General features: G+C 44.9%; 1 protein-coding gene across 3 annotated transcripts in view; it reads right to left on the bottom strand.

Moving 5' to 3' along the window:
• add1 (adducin 1 (alpha)) overlaps positions 1 to 21,311 on the bottom strand; it is a 169,955-nt gene that overhangs the window by 13,689 nt on the left and 134,955 nt on the right. For all 3 annotated transcript variants that reach the window (XM_070877743.1, XM_070877749.1, XM_070877753.1), the window contains exons 12-13: positions 19,966 to 20,055; positions 1,996 to 2,149 (exon numbers count right to left, since the gene is read on the bottom strand). In XM_070877743.1, coding sequence (XP_070733844.1) covers positions 1,996 to 2,149; positions 19,966 to 20,055 — 244 coding nt within the window. The remainder of the gene's footprint in view (positions 1 to 1,995; positions 2,150 to 19,965; positions 20,056 to 21,311) is intronic.

The following is a 21,311-nucleotide window of genomic DNA, read 5'->3' as shown; positions in this document are numbered from 1 at the left end:
TGCAGAAACCTTGTTAAACCGCCAATTTTACTTTTCAATTGTTTGGGCAAACATATTTCTCAAAAACAAATTACACGTAACCCAGTAATGTTAACGTGCTGTAGCACTTTAATAAATCTTATCCACTTCATTTCTTTTCTCTTCTTTCTTGCCAGCACACATCTAACCTATAATTACTACCATCAAAAAGATCAAGACTGTGTAAAAATGTTTCGAAAACAGTACTTAAAAAAAGTGCAATGGCACAAGAATCTTTTGACAATTCAGTTAATTAATGCAGGGTGTATCTGTGCCATACAAACCGGGAAAGTCCCAGATTAGACCTTGGAGTTCTCTCCTGGCACGGCTACGACAATTAGCCTGAGCACCCTTGCTTAAGGAGGGAAAATCCACCATGGTTCCTGCTCCTGATTGGCAGTCAGCATCCTGTACTGGAAGATGCCCACATATGGACATTAGACGAGGACAGGATCAGGTGTGACAGTGATGTCCACGGCAGTCAAATGGCTTGACATTCTTGATGAGTTCCAGTGAACCCACTGATTGGCTTGGCTTGCTCATGAAGAATGCTTACTTGGAAGACATACTGGAGGCCACCTAGTGCCCAAAAATCCACACCCAGGAAGGAATAAATGTCCCCAGGGGAGGAGGGAAAGCACAGGGGAAGCACAAAGAAAAAAATTCAGTCTTGCGAAACAGACAGCTGAAATACAGCAGGTGAACAGCTCCATTCAGTCCACAAGTATGCCTGTTGCTTCCCACTTTAATTCTCCATCCTACTATGATCTCTCTGTCCTCGGCCTCCTATGCTGTTCCAATGAAGTTCAGTGCAAGCTTGAGGCACTTTACAGCCTTCCGGCTTCTACATCGAGTTAAGCAAGTTCAGATCATAAACACTTTCTCAGACAGCAGGTAATTGTCCTCTCTCCACGTATGGTACCTGACCCGCTGAATGTTTCCAGCATTTTCCATTTATATAATAGCTGAAATGCAGAGCAGTTTGAAAATATATTCAGCGTGGTTACAGTGGGGGTATGACAGAACTGGTGCAGTTTGAGTCTTCAGCTCTTGCAACAGCTAAACAAAGGGAAAAAGTGATAATTTAAAAAAAATGTTATGGCCAAGGCTTCCGCTGGGCTAGACATTTCCTCTTCTGGACTTGCGACATCTCTGCTGTTTACGAGGAGCGGACAAATAGCTTAACTTGTTGTTGTTTACGAGAGGAGTGGCGCACAAAGGGGCCTTCATCTCAAAATTGCTTAACTGGTTAACCAGAAAACTAACTTTCAACTGAAAGTTCCAGAGGGAAGGTTTTTTTTATATGGTTCTCTCCACATTGAGGTTTTGAGGTAGCATTTCTGTGACATCAAATCAAAAACTACCTTTGGTCCACATTATGGCAACTCTGCTTGGATGAACAGTGTTATTCCGTGGCAGTGATAGCATTGACAACCAAAACCGTCCCAAACTGGTCCAAATTTCACAATTCAAAAACATTTCTTTATCTTCAACTTTTTTCCTCCTTTAGTCCAATTTAGTAAAAAAAAAAACTGGGTCTTAGCATTGGTGGCACGATCTCCCTGGTCGTTCTAAATATCTGACGTAGTGTGTGATACCGCAAGGATTGTTCCGGTTGTCGGCAGATCCATTAGCGGCATGTGTCCTCAAAGGACCTTTCCTCACACAGATTTACAAGGTCAGATGTAGCTGATGTCTTTTTAAAAACAGGAAGCAGCTGCAATTGGGACTGAATGTGTGAATGAAAATAAAAGTGTGCATTTGATGCAACAGTAAGCTGCATCTGTAAGCATGGAGTGCATTTTAATCGGATGTAGTGTACATAATTGTATTTCTCATTCAGGCTACATCACTTAGTAACAGGCTATTTTTGGATTATGGAATAAAATCAGATTTAACCGAATGTATAAATGAACCCAAAACAAGCTGAAATGAAATGACATGTTCCTCAAAACGACTGAATAATTAGGAACTTGCCTTCAGTCCCCTTCTGCTTGCGTTCAACTTCTTTGCGGTACTCATCAAGTTCACGGTCCGTCAGCTTGTTAAAGGGATTTGGTGCAGTGCTCACAATTACCCGTGGCTGGTATTCCTTCTCAATGATCGCCTTTGAGGCCGTCACCAACTCTCCCTGAATAAGCAAAACAAAACTACCATCAAATGTCTCAATGACTCTCAGAACTCAATGTAAAACAGCTGCTCAGATGACATTTATATATGAAATGTTGATTATTTGGGAGGCAACATGGGATCAATTTCAAAGCCCGGAGAGAAAATGTTGGGTCAATAAGGCACTTGGCGCACAAAGGGGCCTTCATCCCCCAAGTAGAATCAGATAGTGTATTGGTTCTCTCAATGTGGCCCGGAGGTCACCTGAAGCCTGCTTCCACTTCACCTGTGGCCTTCAGCAGAATTACAGCTTTATGTGCCTCAGTCTCCATGCATGGCCTGCCCAGCTGGGAGATATTAACCAGCCTGGGATTCAGTTCGTAATTCTCTTTCTTTTCACTCTATCAGCAAGAAATTGGTTTTTGGAACATGGTCAGCCCAACTGCCATACAAGGAATGGTATAGCCCGACAAAAGTTGAGCTAGTTAATAGAACTGATGGTCTGTTAAGATTTCCTCCCGCCCCACCCCTTATCTTCTGGGGAGGAAGTCTCTTGCCTGCACTTGGCAACCCTCCACTGAAGCATAATTGAACTCAGAAGCTCACCAGTTGGGGAGTTGCAGGCATAGCTCCATGTCTTAATACTCTGTGCATGCAGAGGTACAAGTCTCAGCCTGGGAATGGGCTTAGAGCAAAATATTGGATGGGACTGTGCCATTTTACTGAAAGTTATTGAGACCTACTGGGGCTGTGAATGCTCAGTCATTGAGTAGATTCAAGGCTGAGATAGATAGATTTTTGGACTCCAAGGAATAAGATCAGGCAGGAAAGTGGAGTTGAGGTCGAAGATCAGCTATGATATTGAATGATGGAGCAGGCTCGAGGGACCGAATGTCCTACTCCTGCACTTAATTCTTTTGTTGTTCTTCAGGCTATTTGACCTTGGAAAGCTTCACAGCTGAACCCAATCCTGCCCTCACCAAATTCGGTATAGTGCTCTGGAGCTGGTTTTTCTCGTTTCTATAGCTATGGGGTGCCAGGTTAACTGCATCACTCCAACAGCTGTTCCAGTAGCAAAAGGTTCAACAAAACGGTTTACGGCTACCTTGGAGGTGATCTTGCACCACTTCCAGTTATGTCAATCAGGTCTCTGATCTGTTGTCTCAAAATGTAGTTACACTACATACTCTGTCAATGTAATATGAATCTAGTGCTGAATTGACAAAATCTGCAGTGTAACTGACCTACAGAATAGATGGAGGTTCTTCTGTTCCTCACTGATACAAACATACACGCCAGGTAGAATTCATTGCAATAAGGTAAAGGTAAATAAATGTGTTTGTGCCCTTTTTATAATATTTTGAACTCTAGGACTGCTAACAGACCTATCAATCCTTAAATAACCTGGATATTCTGAAAACATGCAAAAAGTTACACCCTTACTGGTACTTGGGAAATATTACCTGCTAGCAAGGCCATTTCTAGACTGGATATGAACATTACTCTCAATCAACACTGAAATGGGTTTCTTAATAAAATGTCCAGTGGTTATTAGAACAAAATAAAGACTTGGATTTATATAGCGCCTTTCACAACCACCGGATGTCTCAAAGCGTTTTACAGCCAATGAAGTACTTTGAGTGTAGTCACACTTGTAGTGTAGTCACACTTGTAATGTAGGCAACACGCACAAGCAAGCTCCCACAAACAGCAATGTGATAATGACCAGATAATTTAAAAAAAAAGTTGATTGAGGGGTAAATATTGGCCAGGTCACCGGGGTGAACACCTCTGCTCTTCTTCGAAATAGTGCCACGGGATCTTTTGCGTCAAACTGAGAGCAGACGGGGCCTTGGTTTAACGTCTCATCTGAAAGACGGCACCTCGACAGTGCAGCACTCCCTCAGTACTGCACTGGAGTGTCAGCCTGGATTTTTTGTGCTCAAGTCACTGGAATGGGAGTTGAACCCACAACCTTCTGACTCAAAGGTGAGAGTGCTACCCACTGAGCCACAGCTGACAGCGTCATTAGACCTAGCATGTTAATTGAAGCAGAATACATTCCAAGCTAGAAAAGTACATTTTATTTCAATTATGGAACAAGGATATTTACTAAAACACATACAGTATATATGCCATTTCTAAGGCAGTCAAGAACATGAAGGCATGCAAACATAAATATTAAATCATTTCAACAAAAGGCAAAGTTCAACCCAATCCACGCACTAGTTCATTGTTTATTTATTTGTTTTGAACACATAAATCAGTCGTAAAATACATACATTAAATAAAATGAAAATCACAAATTCCATTCCGCACCCCCCACCAAATATTTTTTTGACCCTTGGGCTGTCTGCGGCGCTGGCAGGGTCCACATTTATTGCTCATCCCTACTGGTCCTAGAGACAACGGAGTGGCTTCATAATCCATTTCAGAGGGCAGGTTACCACATCGGTATGGGACTGGAGTCACATACAGGCCAGACCAGCAAGACTGGTTTCCTTCCCTGAAGGGCATTAATCAATCAGCTGGGCTTTTACAACACCCCGACAGCTTCATGATCACTTTTACTGGTACCAGATTTTATATTTGGAATTCAAATTCTCAAACTGCCATGGCAGTATTTGAACTCACGTTTTCTGCATTCCTCCACTTTGGTAGGAAAAATAAAATAGCAGAGTATTTTTAAAATGGTGAGAGATTAGGAAACGTTTGTGTTCAGAGGGACCTGGGTACACGAATCACTGAAAGTTAATATGCAGGTACAGCAAACAATCAGGAAAGTAAATGGTATGTTGGCCTTGCTTACAAGAGGATTTGAGTATAAGAGTAAAGATGTCTTACTGAAATTATATAGGGCCCTGGTGAGACCGCACTTGGAGTATTGGTTTTTGTCTTTTTACCGAAGGAAGAATATACTCGCCAAGGAGGGAGTACAACGAAGATTCACCAGATTCCTGGGAAGGTGGGGTGGGGTAGGCGGGAATTATATTCTCTAGAGATTAGGAGAGAGGTGATCTCATTAAAACATACAAAACTCTTACAGGACTTGACTGGCTGATGCAGGGAGGATGTCTCCCCTGACTGGGGAGTCTAGGAACAAGGGGTCACAGTTTCAGAATAAGGGGTCAGCCATTTAGGACTGAGATGGAGAAATTTCTTCACTCAGAGGGTGGTGAATCTTTGGAATTCTTTACCCCAGAAGGCTGTGGAGGCTCAGTCGTTGAGTATATTCAAGACACAGATCAATAGATTTTTGGATATTAAAGGAATCAAGGGGTATGGGGATAGTGCGGGAAAGTGGAGTTGAGTAGAAGATCAGCCATGATCTTATTGAATGGCGGAACAGGCATTTCTTAGGTTATGTTCTTATGACTAGTCCGAGACATAACCACCATGCTACCTTCCTTATGCAGGGGTATAATTCAAACAGCCCTCTGATAATGTGCCCGAGCGACTTCTTTATGGCTGCGCCAAGAGTGGGTGCCAGCATGCTCGTTGACCATGTCTTCATCCAACATTTATGCACTTTCCACTGGACAATCATTGGAAGCTGGAATCCTCATCGACTCTGACCCACAGCTCCCCCCACCCCCATCTCGCATGAGCACAGGAGTTCTTGGTTCAATCGTATTCCCTCCCTACCACCAGACATTGCCATAGACCAACTAAAACACATTTGTACCAAGACTTAGCACCAACAAAACTTAACATTAAACTGGAGGGCCACTAAAGCGAGAACATTTTGAAGAAGTTTCTCAGGTGAATGTACTGCATTGCAACCAATTACAGTTTATGACTAATCTCTAATTGATTTGTAATTTGGCTCCCAATGATGATTTCACATTTTACATAATTTATTTATTCTGAAAGCTCACTTATGGTAATCTACTGTTGCCCACAGAAGTGTTTCAGCAACTTGTGCAGCATAATTTTAATGCATTAGACATACTACCTTTTAAGGAAGTAAATATGTCTGTTTTTCATTCTTGAAATGGAAGTCTTCCCCATACATCAGGAGTGTAAGCCCAGAGGATTACAAGACCACCACCTCTGTAATAAGTGCCTGATGCTATGCAAGTACGTCACTCACATGACTCTCACTTCTCTTGCTAAATGAAAGCATTTGGAGCTCTTTTGAGAAGAGAAAGGCAAGATCATGTCATTGTTGTACAAAGAAATCCTTGTGCTAGAGATGCAGTACATCCAGTTGGGTGAATTATAGGGTATATGAAGAATGCTTCCATTCAACAAAAACAAATGAACAAATGACGAGGTTGGTTATTGGTCTTCACTGCAGTATCCATCAGATAGAAAGCAGAGTGCTTACTGAAAGTGGGGTCAGATCAGATTGTGATTCAACATAAATTTTCTTTTAAAAAAAAAAGAAGTCATAGTTAGCAGCAAGGTCGGTGAAAGTATCAAGACTGTTCCAGGTGTAAGCTCTGTAGATGGCTTTCAGGAATAATTGGTTTAAGATCGGCTCAAGATATACAACTGGTTAGTAGGCCAACCTTTCAACGATTAAATCTGTGATCAAATTCAATAGAGACTGATGAGATAAGTGGTTTCTCTCTCTGCTGCTGCGATAAGAAATCCTGTATCTGAGCAGTCTCAACATTGATCCACAGCATAAAACGACCCAAATTGTCAGCTTCAATCAGAAGCCATGAATATGGCTGGGGCAGGAAGCAACAAAATTCACAATGGTGAAGTAGGGAGGTGCACTTTTGGAGATTATGGCCACCCAGATTTGCAGACCATCTGCTTAAACCACTTGCTGCTGCTCAACAAGCACACTGGCAAGAGTTAACTTTTTAGATGGCCTTTATTTGCTCGAGTCAGAAAAGCTGAAGCCTCATCTGTTGCCTGGGTGCTGCTCAACAACCACTAGCACACAACCGACCAGCTGGATCAGCCAGTGCCACTGCCAGTCGCCGATTAAATGTAGCCAGAGCGGCCCACCCCCAACAAAGTCTTTGAATGGAAATTACATGATGAATGGTGCTATTTTTTGTTGAAATGCCCCGAACCCCAGCAACCTTCGCACCATCAGAACTCGACTGTGTTGTGAAATATGAAACCGGGTAGTGCAGCTAGCTATGACAACGAAGAACCTTGGTGCAAAAGATCTTTTCCACTCATATCATTTTTGAAGGCTGAATTCTCTATGAACACAAGAAATAGGAGCAGGAGTGGGCCATTCTGTCCTTTGAATCTGCTTTGCCATTCAATAAGATCATGGCCGATCTTCGACCTCAACTCCAGTTTCTCACCCGATCCCCCTATCCCTCGATTCCCTTAGAATCCATAATCTATTAATCGGAGTCTACACTGACCAGTCACTAACTATCTTGGAGGAGGAAAGTCACCCACAAGGCATGCACAGCTTTGCCAAAGCTCTCACATGAAGACTTGGCTGAAGCAGCTGATGAATCAACTGCATCTAGCATTGGACTTAGATGCTCAGACATCAAGGCAGCTAGCATTGGGGAAAGCTGTCCTGTGTAGATCACTTCAAACTAAAAACATACATTGTAAAGACATTGAGGAAACTCAGACTTGGTGGACAGCTAAAAGATGATAACTGGAAATAAGAAAACTGGTTTGACTGGTTGTAGAGAGGCAAAGAAACTTCTGCTGAAGCTCCACATCTCGAACAGGTGGAACTCCTGTTCGACATGGGATGGTGTGCCCCGATGATAAAGTCATGAGGTTGCTGGCAATGTATTCATATTTTGTGGCATGTTGTGCTGTTCATGTTGCTGAACATGAGGGGTTGCTAATATCTGCTGTCCTTCTAGCAAGAACTGCAAATCCACACTTGTCTGTTGTCTAATTGAGTATTGCCTCTCTTTGTAGCAGATGATGGGGATAAACGAGGAAGTCGCTTTTGGCCAAAATGTCTCGAAAGCAATGATCGATTGGAAAAAAATCAATTTAAGACTATGGGAATTCAAGGTAAATCTTAAAGATTAAAAAATTGTTTGAAAGGTGGTAACAATGGGTATTTACTAGAGGAATCATATTGGCGCGGGCGCAAAAAAATTGTCAGTCATTAACAGTGGCGCGTAGGCTACAGACATGCCTGGCTTAGGTATTGGATTACTAAGTATGCCATGGAGGGGGTCACAGAGTATTTATGGAATGAGTACTGCACACAGTTTTGGTCGTCTTATTTAAGGAGTATAAAAACAGGGAGGTCCTCCTGCAACTGTACAGGGTCTTGGTGAGACCAGACCTGGAGTACTGCATACAGTTTTGTTCTCCTTATTTAAGGAGGGACATACTTGCATTGGAGGTAATTCAGAGAAGGTTCACTAGGTTGATCCCTAGGACGAAGGGCTTGTCTTATGAGAAAAGCTTGAGCAGATTGGGTCAGTACTCATTGGAGTTAAGAAGAATGAGGTGATCGTATTGAAACAAACAAGATTCTGAGGGAGCTTGACAGGGTAGATGCTGAGAGGATGTTCCCCTCGTTGGGGAATCTAGAATCTAGAACTAGGCGACATAGTTTCAGAATAATGAGTCACTCATTTACGGCGGAGATGAGGAGGAATTTCTTCTCTGAGGTTCGTGAATCTTTGGTATTCTCTACCCGAGAGAGCTGTGGGAGCTGAGTCATTTAATATATTCAAAGCTGAGATTCTTTAGAACTATAAGGGAGTCGAAGGTTATGGAGAATAGGCAGGAAAGTGGAGCTGAGCCCAAGATCAGATCGGCCATGATCTTATTGATTGGCAGAGCAGGCTCGAGGGGCTGTATGGCCTACTCCTGCTCCTATTTCTTATATTCTTATGGATAAGGAAACAGTTTCAAGATTTACCTTTTCTAATATTCCAATAAAGGTCAATGGAAGTTTGAGGAACAGCACCTCATCTTTTGATTAGGCACTTTACAGCCTTCTACTCAACATCGGGTTCAACAATTTCAGATCAGAACCACTGTTCACTTTTTTTGGACAGCAGCTGCTGGTAACAATTCTGCTGTTGCCATTTACAGCTCCTCTAGACCCATCTTGTGTTTCTTCACTTACCACCATTATCATCCTCTTTTGTCTTACACCATCATCCTTTTGTCATTTAATCTCAAAGTCACAAATGCCATCCTATAATGACAAAGACAATGGTAAACTATCCCTCCTCGTCCTTCTCAACTGGTCTGCAGCAATGTTTCCTCTCAGCTGGTCCCACGGCCCAGGACCGGCTTTTCAAATGTGAAATTTTCCATGTGCGCAAAACTATGAATGGGCTGTGCAGCCCGTTAAATGGACCGCGTACCCATAAAAATGAGGGGGAACCATTGGTCTAAGAACATAAGAATTAGGAGCAGGAGTAGGCCATTTGTCCCCTCAAGCCTGCTCTGCCATCATGACTGATGTTCTACCTAAACTCCACTTTCCTGTACTATCCCCATATCACTTGAAATCTTATCGATCTCTGCCTTGAATATACTCAACGACTGAGCATCCATAGCCCTCTGGGGTAGAGAATTCCAAAGATTCACAACCCTCTGAGGGAAGACATTTCTCCTCATCAGTCCTAAATGGCCGACCCCTTATTCTGAAACTGTGACCTTTTGAGTCTGCCGCCTTTGACACGGTTGACCATTCCATCCTCCTCCAATGCCTCTCCACAGTTATCCAGCTGAATGGGACTGCATTCGCCTGGTTCCGTTCTTATCTACAGTCGTAGCCAGCAAATCACCTGCAATGGCTTCTTTTCTTATTCTCGCAGTTACCTCTGGTGTTCCCCAAGGATCTATCCTTCGCCCCCTCCTGTTTCTCATCTACATGCTGCCCTTTGCAACATCGTTTCCACATGTATGCCGACGACACCCAGCTCTACCTCACTACCACCTCTCTCGACCCCTTCGCAGTCTCTAAAGTGTCACACTGCTTGCCCGACATCCAATACTGGACAAGCAAAAATTTACTCCAAATATTGGGAAGACCGAAGCCTGGTCTTCAGCCCCAGCCACAAACTCCACTCCCTAACCACTGATTCCATCCCCCTCCCTGGCAGTTATCTGAGGCGGAACAAGACGGTTCGCAACCTTGATGTCGTACTTGACCCCAAGGTCAGTTTCCGACCACATATCTGCCCCATCACCTATTTCCATCTCTGTAACATCACCTCACTTCGGCCCACCTCAGCTTATCTGCTACTGAAGCCCTCATCCACATCTATGTTGCATCTAGACTTGACTATTTCCGTGCACTCCAAGCCAACCTCCCATCTTCCAGCCTCTAAACTTGGTCATTCAAAACTCTGCTGCCCGTATCCTAACTCGCACCAAGTCCCATTCACCCATCACCTCTACACTGGCTCCCGGTTGAGCCTCGCCTGGATTTTAAAATTCTCATCCTCATTTTCAAATACCTCTATGACCTACCCCCTCCACATTTTTGCAACCTCCTCCAGCCCAACACCCTCCAGGATATCTACAGCCTACCAATTCTGGCCTCGTAAGCACTGCCGATTTTAATCGCTCCACCATTGGTGGCCATGCCTTCAGCTGCCAAGGCCATAAGCTCTGGAATTTCCTCCCTAAACCTCTTTTTCCTCCTTTAAGATGTTCCTTAAAATCTACCTCTTTGACCAAGCTTTTGGTCATCTGCCCATATATCTCCTAATGTGGCTCGACACCGCTCTTGTGAAATGCTTTGGGACATTTGACAATATTAAACGCACTATATAAATACAAGTTGTTGTCAATTAGAGATCTTCCCTTTTGTACTTTCCTCCCCCGCTTTCCCTGCCTCTGTACTTGCTTAAAACCTGTTGCATCTCTAACTTTTGCTAGCTCTGATGAAAGGTCAACAACTTGAAACGTTAACCCTGTTTCTCTCTCCACAGATGCTGCTTGTCCTGGGTATTTACAGCATTTTCTGTGTTTTCTTATTTGATGCAGTTTACAACCGTATGTACCTCCAAGGTCATCATTATCATCATCATAGGCAGTCCCTCGAAACGAGGATGACTTGCTGCCACACCAAAAAAAAGGATGAGTTCACAGGTGTTTCGAAAGAAGAAGCCGAACTACATCATCAAGGGTGGAAGATGCCAGTGCGTGGATTTTTTTTAAACATGTGGTGGCTGTTGCACACCAGCCACCACACAGGCTTGACAGAGCTAGGTCTTGGTCCAGTGGCAAGGGTTATCCAAGACAACTGGAGACCTGATCTGCTGCATGGACCTAGTGCGCTCACATATCGCAGTGTGGGCTGACCCGTGCTGCCCCTGGGACCCTGGCCCTGAACTCACGCCTCTCCTGGGCCCCGATCACATCCCTCCATAGTCTCTCACAGCTCCTTCGCCCCGATCTCGTCGCTCCTGCTGCACCTGCCCGCGCGCCAATCACTGACCTGGACCTTGCTGATGTTACTCTTCACTGCCGGCGTCCTCCTACACCAGCTTGCGATGTACCTTGCAATGGTATGCCTTCACACTGTCGAGGGGCCGCCGCTCACCGCTCCCTTTATGGAGCCCCGACCGTCCGCTGATGGTCTCTCGCAGGTTGGGGCCTCCACGCTATCCTCCAAGGTAACCCCTCCCTTTCAATGCGGAAAAGCCCAAGGCTCACCAGTCTTTCCTCAGACCTCTAACACTAGGGTAATAACTGACCAGTCACTGCGAATTTTCCCCAATTAACTTGCCAGGCTAACTTGCAGACTAAAGCTCTATAGAGTGGTCCTGCTGGACACGTGGAGCAGGAAATTATTGGCGCTCTATGCCAATAAGCTGCAACTGATTACACACCAGTAGCCATGGCTCGTGCCACACTGTGCTTAAGATCTGTGGGCTAAGCCAAGTAGATTGCATCCCTATGGTGTGCACAGTCCACACTGACGAACAGAAATCTCAACCTGTGAGTTTTTCAATAGCTTAGTTTGGAGGCTGTCGAGATGGGTTTCCACATGTCAGACACCCAAGTAACAAAAAAAATCTCATATTATTATCTTGCAATTATTACCACAACATGAGCAACATGCAATTTATATCCATACCTTCATATTACTATTGGGGGGTGGGGGGGGGCTTTTCAGCTGTGAATACAACTACAAAACAGGACCAGTGTGTCTCAGTCAGCAAACTGAGATTTATGAACATTTTGTCCTAGTATTGCTTTATGCTTCGATTTGGCTAATTGCATAGCAGGATTAGTGACTAGATAAGCAGCTTATTTAGCTACCTGAGATGCAATCAGCCAGCCTGATTACAAATGCGCACAAATAGAAAGAATCTTACCAGCCCTGCTGTCAAAATAGTCGTGATTGACAGCGGGGCGGAAATCTGCTCTGAACCCGCCTCCTTGCGAATTTCCCAAGTGTAGGCACTGCCTGCGGATTGCAGACCCAGCAATAAGCTATTTAAGCAGCATTTTTCCAGGGCCGAACCATTTTACCAAGTTTTTAAAAAAAACTAGGTTCCCATCCCTCGGGGATCACGTCAGGTAAGTGTGTCGGGTTCTCAACAACTCTGGATTGGATTGGTTTGACTAGTTGACAGCTGTACAAGTGGTATAAAAGCTACCATTTCAATTTACAATCTTAGAAGCTGGAGCCTTCAGGATTTGGAATACACTTTTCAGCTTTATGGAGGCTTGAAGTGTTTGCAGTGAACTCTCTATCTAGTGTCACCTCCTTGGTGCAACCTCTCACCATTGACAGATCGCTTCTGTTATCTCAAATTCAGCTGCCATCGATTCCAGCATCATCGTTGCCCTTGAAAAAAATTTCACCTTGGTCCGCAGAACCCCATCACAATCAGCCCCAACACCAACATCACCAGGTGCACCAGCATCACCATTAACCGTCTCTGCAATCACCTCTGCAAAGGACAGGGGGCAGCAGCACCGACCACATTGTTGCCTGGGATGGCCTCACCGTGGCCACATTTACTTCACTTGATGTTATATACCCTGACTGCCACATGTGCCAGGTTGGCACCACCCCACACCAAGACCATAAAGCATCCCTACAATGCCCAAGCCATTCCTTTCACACTCATCACCATTATTGAGGGGGGGGGGGTCCCATTATGCCTCACCATTCACTGCAACTCACTAACCACTTCCAAAGGTGCACACAGATCTGTCCAAGAAGGCAAAGTGTTAAAAATAAAGATTTCAATGTTTGACAACACATTAGCAGAAATAACACCCAAGTGCCTACCTTTGTGTTGTTAGTTGGTATGATTGGACAAGGATGAGGGTGAATGTGAGGGGTGGCTAGTGCGATGGGGATGTGATAATGCAGATAGAGACAGAGGGATAGGTGAAGGTGCAAGGTAAGTTGGTGTGAGTAAGGATATGCAGGGGCAGGGTAGGCAGAGTGATGGGGTTGCGATGAATGGCACAGCAGGATGAGGTTAAGTGTGGCTTTGCAGTAACACTTCATCATTGAAAGGTTTGCGCCACTGCAGCCAGGTCCTCCAGATCATATCCCTGCTTGTGCCCTCCTGTACAATGTGCAACCAGGCTGCGTTGATAGGAGAGCCCGAGTGCAGCCGTGCACCTGTGTGCAGTGATTGTCAGCGTTTGTAGCACCTCAATGCTGTAGAACACAGACAACACAACTGTCAAGATTTATGTGGGCATGATCCCTTTCGGGAAACTGGCTGATGATGCATCATCGGATGATGTCATCAGATCCGGTTCCTTTAAATTGGCCAGGAATACACAATAAATGGAAGGATACCGAGAGGTGTGGAAGAACAAGCGCGAAGAGCCGTTTGACCTACTCCTGCTCCTATTTCTTATGTTCTAACAGAGTACTTGTCCACAGATCCTTAAAGGTAGCAGGACAGGTCGATAAGGTAGTTAAAAAGGCATATGGAATGCTTTCCTTTACTAGCTGAGGCATAGAATACAAGTGTTTGATGGGACAGTGTAAAGGGAGCTTTATTCTTTACCTAACCCGTGCTGTACCTGCCCTGGTACAGTAAGGCGAGCGGCCCCTGGACAGCGTGGCGGCCCCGACCTGCATGGGGACACTAGCTTCAGGTCGGGGCCATAAAAGGCAAGAGTTGAGCGGCCCCTGGATAGCGTACCACTTCAGGGAGCAACGCTAGGTGCTGCAAGAGGGCGATGGCAATGAAGAGGGCAACTGGATTGGATGTCACCAGACCTCAGGTTGGTACAGCAGGAGTGGCAATGTTGGGGCGAAGGAGCGTGATCATGGAGCAATGTGATTGGGGCCCAGGAGAGGAGAGGGCCCTGGGGCAGCATGGGCCAGCCCACACTGCGATGAGTGTGCACACTAGGTCCATGCAGCAGAGATGGTCTCCAATCGTCCTGGTTAATCCTTGCCACTGGACCAAGAACTAGCTCTGTCAAGCCCGTGTGGTGGCTGGTATGCAACGGCCACCACACATTAAAATAATCCACACACAGGCATCTTCCATCCTTCAACATGTAGTTTGGGACCTGGAACATGAGGTCCTTCATTGAAACACCTGATCCCTTTTTGGTGTGGAAGCAAGTCATCCTCGATACGAGGGACCGCCCAAGAAGAAGAATACAAGAGCAGGGAAGTTATGCTAGAACTGTATACAATATTTGTTATGCCACAGCTTGAGTACTGCGTGCAGTTCTGGTCATCACATTACAGGAAGGATGTGATTGCACAAGAAAGGGTGCAGGGGAGATTTACGAGGATGTTACCAGGACTCGAAAACTTTAGCCATGAGGAAAGATTGGATTGGCTGGGGTTGTTTTCCTTGGAACAGGAGGCTGAGGGGAGTTTTAATTGATGTGTATAACATTTATAAGGGGCCTAGATAGAGTGGATAAGAAGGACCTATTTCCCTTAGCAGAGGGGACAATAACCAGGGGGCTTAGATTTAAAGTAGTTGGTAGAAGGATTAGAGGGGAGATGAGGAAACATTTCTTCACCCAGAGGGTGGGGGTCTGAAACACACGGCCTGAAAGGGTGGTAGAGGCAGAAACCCTCATCACACTTAAAGAGCCGTAACCTACAGGGCTACGGACCTAGTGATGGAAGGTGGGATTAGGCCGGGTATCTCTTTTACGACCGGCACCGACACGATTGGCCGAATGGCTTCCTTCTGTGTCGTAATTTTCTATGATTCTATGATAATCTCGCAGGGCAGGCTTAACAAGCCCGATCTAGGGAAAGTAGTGGGGGAAGTAGACATGGAGCCAGGAGCGGGGTCGCAATCACCTCGCATGTTTCCTGCCTCTCTCCCCCTCAGTAGAAAAAATCGAGCCCATAGTTTGCACAACTCCTTTAAAGTATGAACCACAAATCCCACAGAACAAAAAAGACACTCATGCTCACATTTTGGTTTAAAAATGAATTTCCAGTGTAGAAAATTTAGGTCCTAAATGCTCACATGGAAACATTTTTAAATGTGCACAAACCCTTCAAAATCCTTGTGCAACAGATGAAAATAAAGGTTTAGGCCGCAATGGCAAATATGGAAGTGCTCAAAACAAAAAATTCACCTTCGGCTCCTTTCACTCCATATGGTCCTCCAGCTCCAAAACTCCTGAACACTTGGTTCCTGACTTTGGACATCAACACACACCCTCACTTTTGCCCACCATGTTGAAAAGGCCATCATCTTCCTCTGTCTACTTTGCTTTCATCTCCTCTCCCCTTCTTTAAAGAAATGAACTTTACAGAACGTATAAAGCACTAGTAAATCTCACTGTGCCCAGAGAAGACACTCTGCTGAACTAACATAGGTGGTCTCAGCAAGTTTTTTTTTTTTTTGAGGGTCACACGTCAAATTTTAATGGGGATGCGGGGGGTTGCAGGGAAGGGCGAGAAAGAATTCCTTTACTACGAAGTACTCGGTTTCTTGATTGAATATAGCCATCAACAACATTTGGAGAGATGGCATTAATTTCTTCCTATGGAGGCCTGCTATTTTGGGTCTCAAATCCATGAAGCAAAATGGATGATCTCGAAGAGAGAGGAATATTCCCTCTCCTTTGCGGAGCACAGACATAAATGCTCTTCCTGATAATTATGTCCCTCAGTAGGAAGGTAAATTCGCAGTGCAGCTACTGCAGCATGTTTAGCATCGAGTCTAAGCTTCAAGACCACAAGTCCATGAATTAAGCTCCACTTTGGTTCCAAATATTTCCTGCTAGTTCATACTGCAGGATTTGGGAATTTTCTAAATTTATGTTACAGATTTGCCAATTTGACAGAAACATTGCTGGAAAAGTCTGACACTTCAGCAATCACATTGTTCACAGGTTAAGTTTGCCCACTTACTGCATTGAAGTTAGAAAACATCTAATGCAACATTACACGTAAGCCCAACGTCAGTGAACAGAATTCCAAATAATTTTGCTGAGGGCATTTGAATTTTAGCTTGGTCCTATAAATCACCCAGCACTATTCTTACGGATTCTAGTAAGCCAGAGTTTAATGGTGACAAACTTATTCTGGGTAACAAACAAGCGTTTTAGGGTAGAGCAGAGTTACTGGATGAGGAAAAGTGTTAATAGGTGCAGAGTTCAACAACAACAGCTCAGTAAGTACCTTTCTAACAGGGTTAGCGGGAATTAAGGCTTGCTCTGAGAGATCGAGACCATCAATAAACTCCGTACAGTCTGAGAGTGGTGCATCCTGCAACAGTAAATTGAGTAAACAGTGCAAACCATACCCTCTCCCCTTAAAGACTGGACAACTCAAATCCATCATGATATCAAGTCATTTTCATGCAACTTAAGTATTCCAGCAGCAGGATGGCTAGGAGAGGATGGCATGCAGGCTATAAACCAACTCTGGATGATGTGCATATAGGGGGTTTCAACCAGTCAAACTTTCATGATCTCATACACTATTAGTTTATTAGAGAAACTTCACCAAAAGAAATGTAACTAATCCTGTATCGAGGAAGAGTGTGAAATTCTGGATGAAATAAACATAGTGAGAGGAGGTATTAAAGAGCTTAGCAGCTCTGAACGTAGATAAGTCCCCAGGCCCGGATGAAATGCATCCCAGGCTGTTGAGTGAAGTAAAAGAGGAAATAGCAGAGGCCTTGACCATCATTTTCCAGTCCTCTTTGGATTTGGGCATGGTGCCGGAGGACTGGAGGACTGCTGATGTGGTACCCTTGTTTAAGAAGGAGAAAGGGATAGGCCAAGTAATTCCAGACCTCTCAGCCTAACCTCAGTGGTGGGAAAATTATTGGAAAAACCTGAAAGACAGGATAAATCTACATTTGGAAAGGCAAGGATTAATTAGGGACAGTCATCACGGATTTGTTAAGGGAAGATCGTGTTTGACTAACCTGATTGAATTTTTTGAGGAGGTAACCAGGAGGGTAGTGCGTACGATGTAGTGTATATGGACTTTAGCAAAGCTTTTGATAAGGTCCCACATGGTAGACTGATCACGAAGGTTAAAGCCCATGGGATCCAGGGGAAATTGGCTAGTTGGATCCAAAATTGGCTTAGCGATAGGAAGCAAAGGATAATGGTTGATGGATGTTTGTGACTGGAAGGATGTTTCCAGTGGGGTTCTGCAGGGCTCAGTGATTTTTGTGGTGTATATTAATGATTTAGATTTGAATATACGGCGTATAATTAAGAAGTTTGCAGATGACACTAAAATTGGCTGTGTGGTTGATAATGAAGAGGAAAGCCATGGACTACTGGTCAGGTAGGCAGAGCAGTGGCAAATGGAATTTAATTCAGAGAAGTGTGAGGTAATGCACTTTCGGAGGGCTAATAAGGAAAGGGACACTTAATAGTGTCGATGAACAAAGGGACCTTGGAGTGCTTGTCCACAGATCCCTGAAAGTAGCAGGCCAGGTGGATAAGAAGGCATATGGAATGCTTGCCTTTATTGGCCGAGGCAGAGAATATAAGAGCAAGGAGGTTATACTTAAATTGTATAATACTCTGGTTAGGCCACAGCTGGAGTACTGCGTGCAGTTCTGGTTGCCATATTATAGGAAGGATGTGATTGCACTAGAGAGGGTGTAGAGGAGATTTACTGGGATGCTGCCTGGAATGGAGAATCTTAGCTATGAGGACAGATTGGATAGGCTAGGTTCTCATTAGAATAGAGGAGGTTGAGAGGAGACCTCATTGGAAGTGTACAAAATTTTGAAGGGCCTGGATATAATGAATAGCATGGGCCTAGTTCCATTGGTGGAGGGGTCAATTCCGAGGGGGCATAGTTTTAAGGTGATTGGTGGAAGGCTCAGAGGGGATTTGAGGGGGAGGCTTCTTCATGCAGAGGGTTGTGGGGATCTGGAATTCACCTGCCTGGAAGGATGGTGGATGCAGAAACCCTCACCGCATTTAAAAGTTGCTTGAATGGGCACTTAAACTGCCGTAACCTACAGGGTTACGAACCTAGAGTTGGTAATTGGGATTAGACTGGATAACCTTTTGTTGGCTGGCGCAGATATGATGGCAAATACTGCAGGGAATCGAATACGGCCAGGGTGATCTCCTGAACTAGTTTCAATCGCCTGGATGGGTCGGAGAGAAATTTTCCCCAATTGGCTTGGGTTTTAACTGGTTTTTGCCTCTCCCAGGAGATCACATGGCTCCGGTTGGGGTGGAATGTAGAATGTTTTAGTATAAAAGTGTCGCAGTTGTGTGGGGCGGACTGATTGGGCTGGGCGCTCTTTACCTTTCCGCCATTGTTCATAGGTTTGTATGTAACCTTCAGGGCTGCTGACCGAAGACAGTGAAGCTCTTTGTCGGCCGGTGCGCACACGATGGGCCGAAATGGCCTCCTTCCGCGTTGTAAATTTCTATGTATTAAATATGTGCTGTGAACAAAACTACAGTTTCCCTAATAGTAATTTTTGAATCTTGCATCCCAGTTTATGGATGCTCGAAAAAGATAAAATCTGCTGCCATTCACTCTTCATCTCAGGTAGACCAAAGGGTTTGAGAGATGTAAAAGATGAACCCACCAAAAGTGCCATTGCACGTTTCCAACTATCTTATACCACCAATAACAATTGGATAATTTCAGACTAGAGACAATTTGGGTCCCTTGAATTATTTTTACTCTAACTGGGTATCATTGTGCAGAAGTAGCAAGGCAAATTCATAATAGTTACACAGATCATAAAGTATGTTAAACAACTTGCGTTGTTAAATGAAATAATTTTTTTTTTTTAAAAAAGCATTCAATTTTAAATCACATTTTGAATCATACTGAAACACATCAAAAGCTACACAAAAATAATCAAACCATTAGCTACACTCTTTTCATATTCAAGATAGTATCTGCAACCTGCATACAGACTCCATACAGTTATTACACACTTCAGTTAGTGCAATAGCTTTCAGGCTAATGTTTTCCAGTTTAAACTCCATGTGGCATTTTTAGACACTTTACCATTTATTTACGTTATGATCTTGTACCAGAGGCCTTAGAACTGCCCAGAATTTAAACTCTGAACCAAACTTGATCAATCCCCATTCAATTTAAAGGGTACAAAGTCAAATAAATGAGGTTTTGAAAGCCTGACTAGCGTACTCAGCATGCTCATGTAATGGAGTCATATTTTAAAGTATTTAAAAAATACAAGAGCATGCACAGATGATTGCATTCAGCAATGGTTCGCAGGAGCTCTGATTAGCATGCTATTATTCGACTGTCAATATTATTTTTGCTCTGCAATATCTGCATTCTTGTTTGAATATTTTGCATAATACATTAGACACGGTAGAGTGATCACTAGCACTTACCTCCCACATAGACAAATTCTGCCATTCAAAGAATAGTGTTTGCAAAACGTTAGGCAAAGATAATGACAGACAAACTAGATGCTAATAGAAAGTGCAGAATATTTTTCTTCTACATACAGAATGTTAAGTTCTCACCTGAGCAAATGACCTATCCAGTACAACACCACAAAGTAACTGAGACTGAGGCCCTGCAGTCTTTATATCCTGCAAATTTTGTTCCCGAATCTAAAAGGGAAGAAAAATTAAAGAAATCATTATTTTTCTCTTCATGAATGTGGACCAAACATTATTTTCCCATTGCATTTAGGCATAACGCATTAACTATACCACGATGTGTACTTTTGTTTGGCTTAGTAAATCGTACAATTTCTCACTTCAGTTGGTCTCCCTTTGACTGAAAGAATGCATCATGGATAATTGAAAGTTACTGCAAAAGAACTCCACAGAAATGGCTCACACTGAAAAACGAGGATTGCAGACAAGCTCAAGTTATGGAAAAATAACAGTTTTATGGCTAGAAAGGTACGATTTCTATTTTTATCTCATCATTGAATAAGTTATTTATTTTCCTAGCACTCCTCCTGCATCAGCTGCCATTCTGAACTGAAGTTGGGATATAACCTGCCTACAGAACTTCAGTAGAATTAAGAGCACAGGAACAGGAGTAGGTCATTCGGCCCGTTGAGCCAGTTCCGCCACTCAATTACATCATGGCTGATCTGTTCCTGAATTCCATATCCATCAATATCCTTAGCTAGCAAAAATCTATCCATCAGTTTTTGATTTTTCATTTGATCTCAACAGATTTTTTTGGGGGTGGGTGGGAAAGAGAGTTCCAGATTTGTGTGAAGGAGTGCTTCCTGATTTCACTCCTAAATGGCCTAACTCTAATGTTGGAGGGGGGTGGGGGGGGAGAGAAAGAGAGTGGGGGGTCGCGCGGGGAAGGAGGGGGGGGGAAGGGGGGGCAGGGGGAAGAGCTGGGATGGGGGGGGGGGGCTGGAGGGGGAGAGAGGGGGCGGGCAGGAGGGGGCGGGCGGGGGAGCGGGAGGGGGAGGGCGGGGGGGGGGGAGGCGGGGGGGGAGGGCTGGGGGGGGGAGCGGGCAGGAGGGGGCGGGCAGGAGGGGGCGGGCAGGAGGGGGCGGGCAGGAGGGGGCGGGCAGGAGGGGGCGGGCAGGAGGGGGCGGGCAGGAGGGGGCGGGCAGGAGGGGGACGGGCAGGAGGGGGACGGGCAGGAGGGGGACGGGCAGGAGGGGGAAGGGCAGGAGGGGGCGGGCAGGAGGGGGCGGGCAGGAGGGGGCGGGCAGGAGGGGGCGGGCAGGAGGGGGCGGGCAGGAGGGGGCGGGCAGGAGGGGGCGGGCAGGAGGGGGCGGGCAGGAGGGGGCGGGCAGGAGGGGGCGGGCAGGAGGGGGCGGGCAGGAGGGGGCGGGCAGGAGGGGGCGGGCAGGAGGGGGCGGGCAGGAGGGGGCGGGCAGGAGGGGGAA

The sequence above is a fragment of the Pristiophorus japonicus genome, chromosome 1 (genome assembly GCF_044704955.1).
Source record: "Pristiophorus japonicus isolate sPriJap1 chromosome 1, sPriJap1.hap1, whole genome shotgun sequence".
Taxonomy (NCBI): Eukaryota; Metazoa; Chordata; class Chondrichthyes; family Pristiophoridae; genus Pristiophorus; species Pristiophorus japonicus.
Note: the sequence above shows the minus strand (reverse complement) of the source record. Positions and strands in the feature narration are given on the sequence as shown.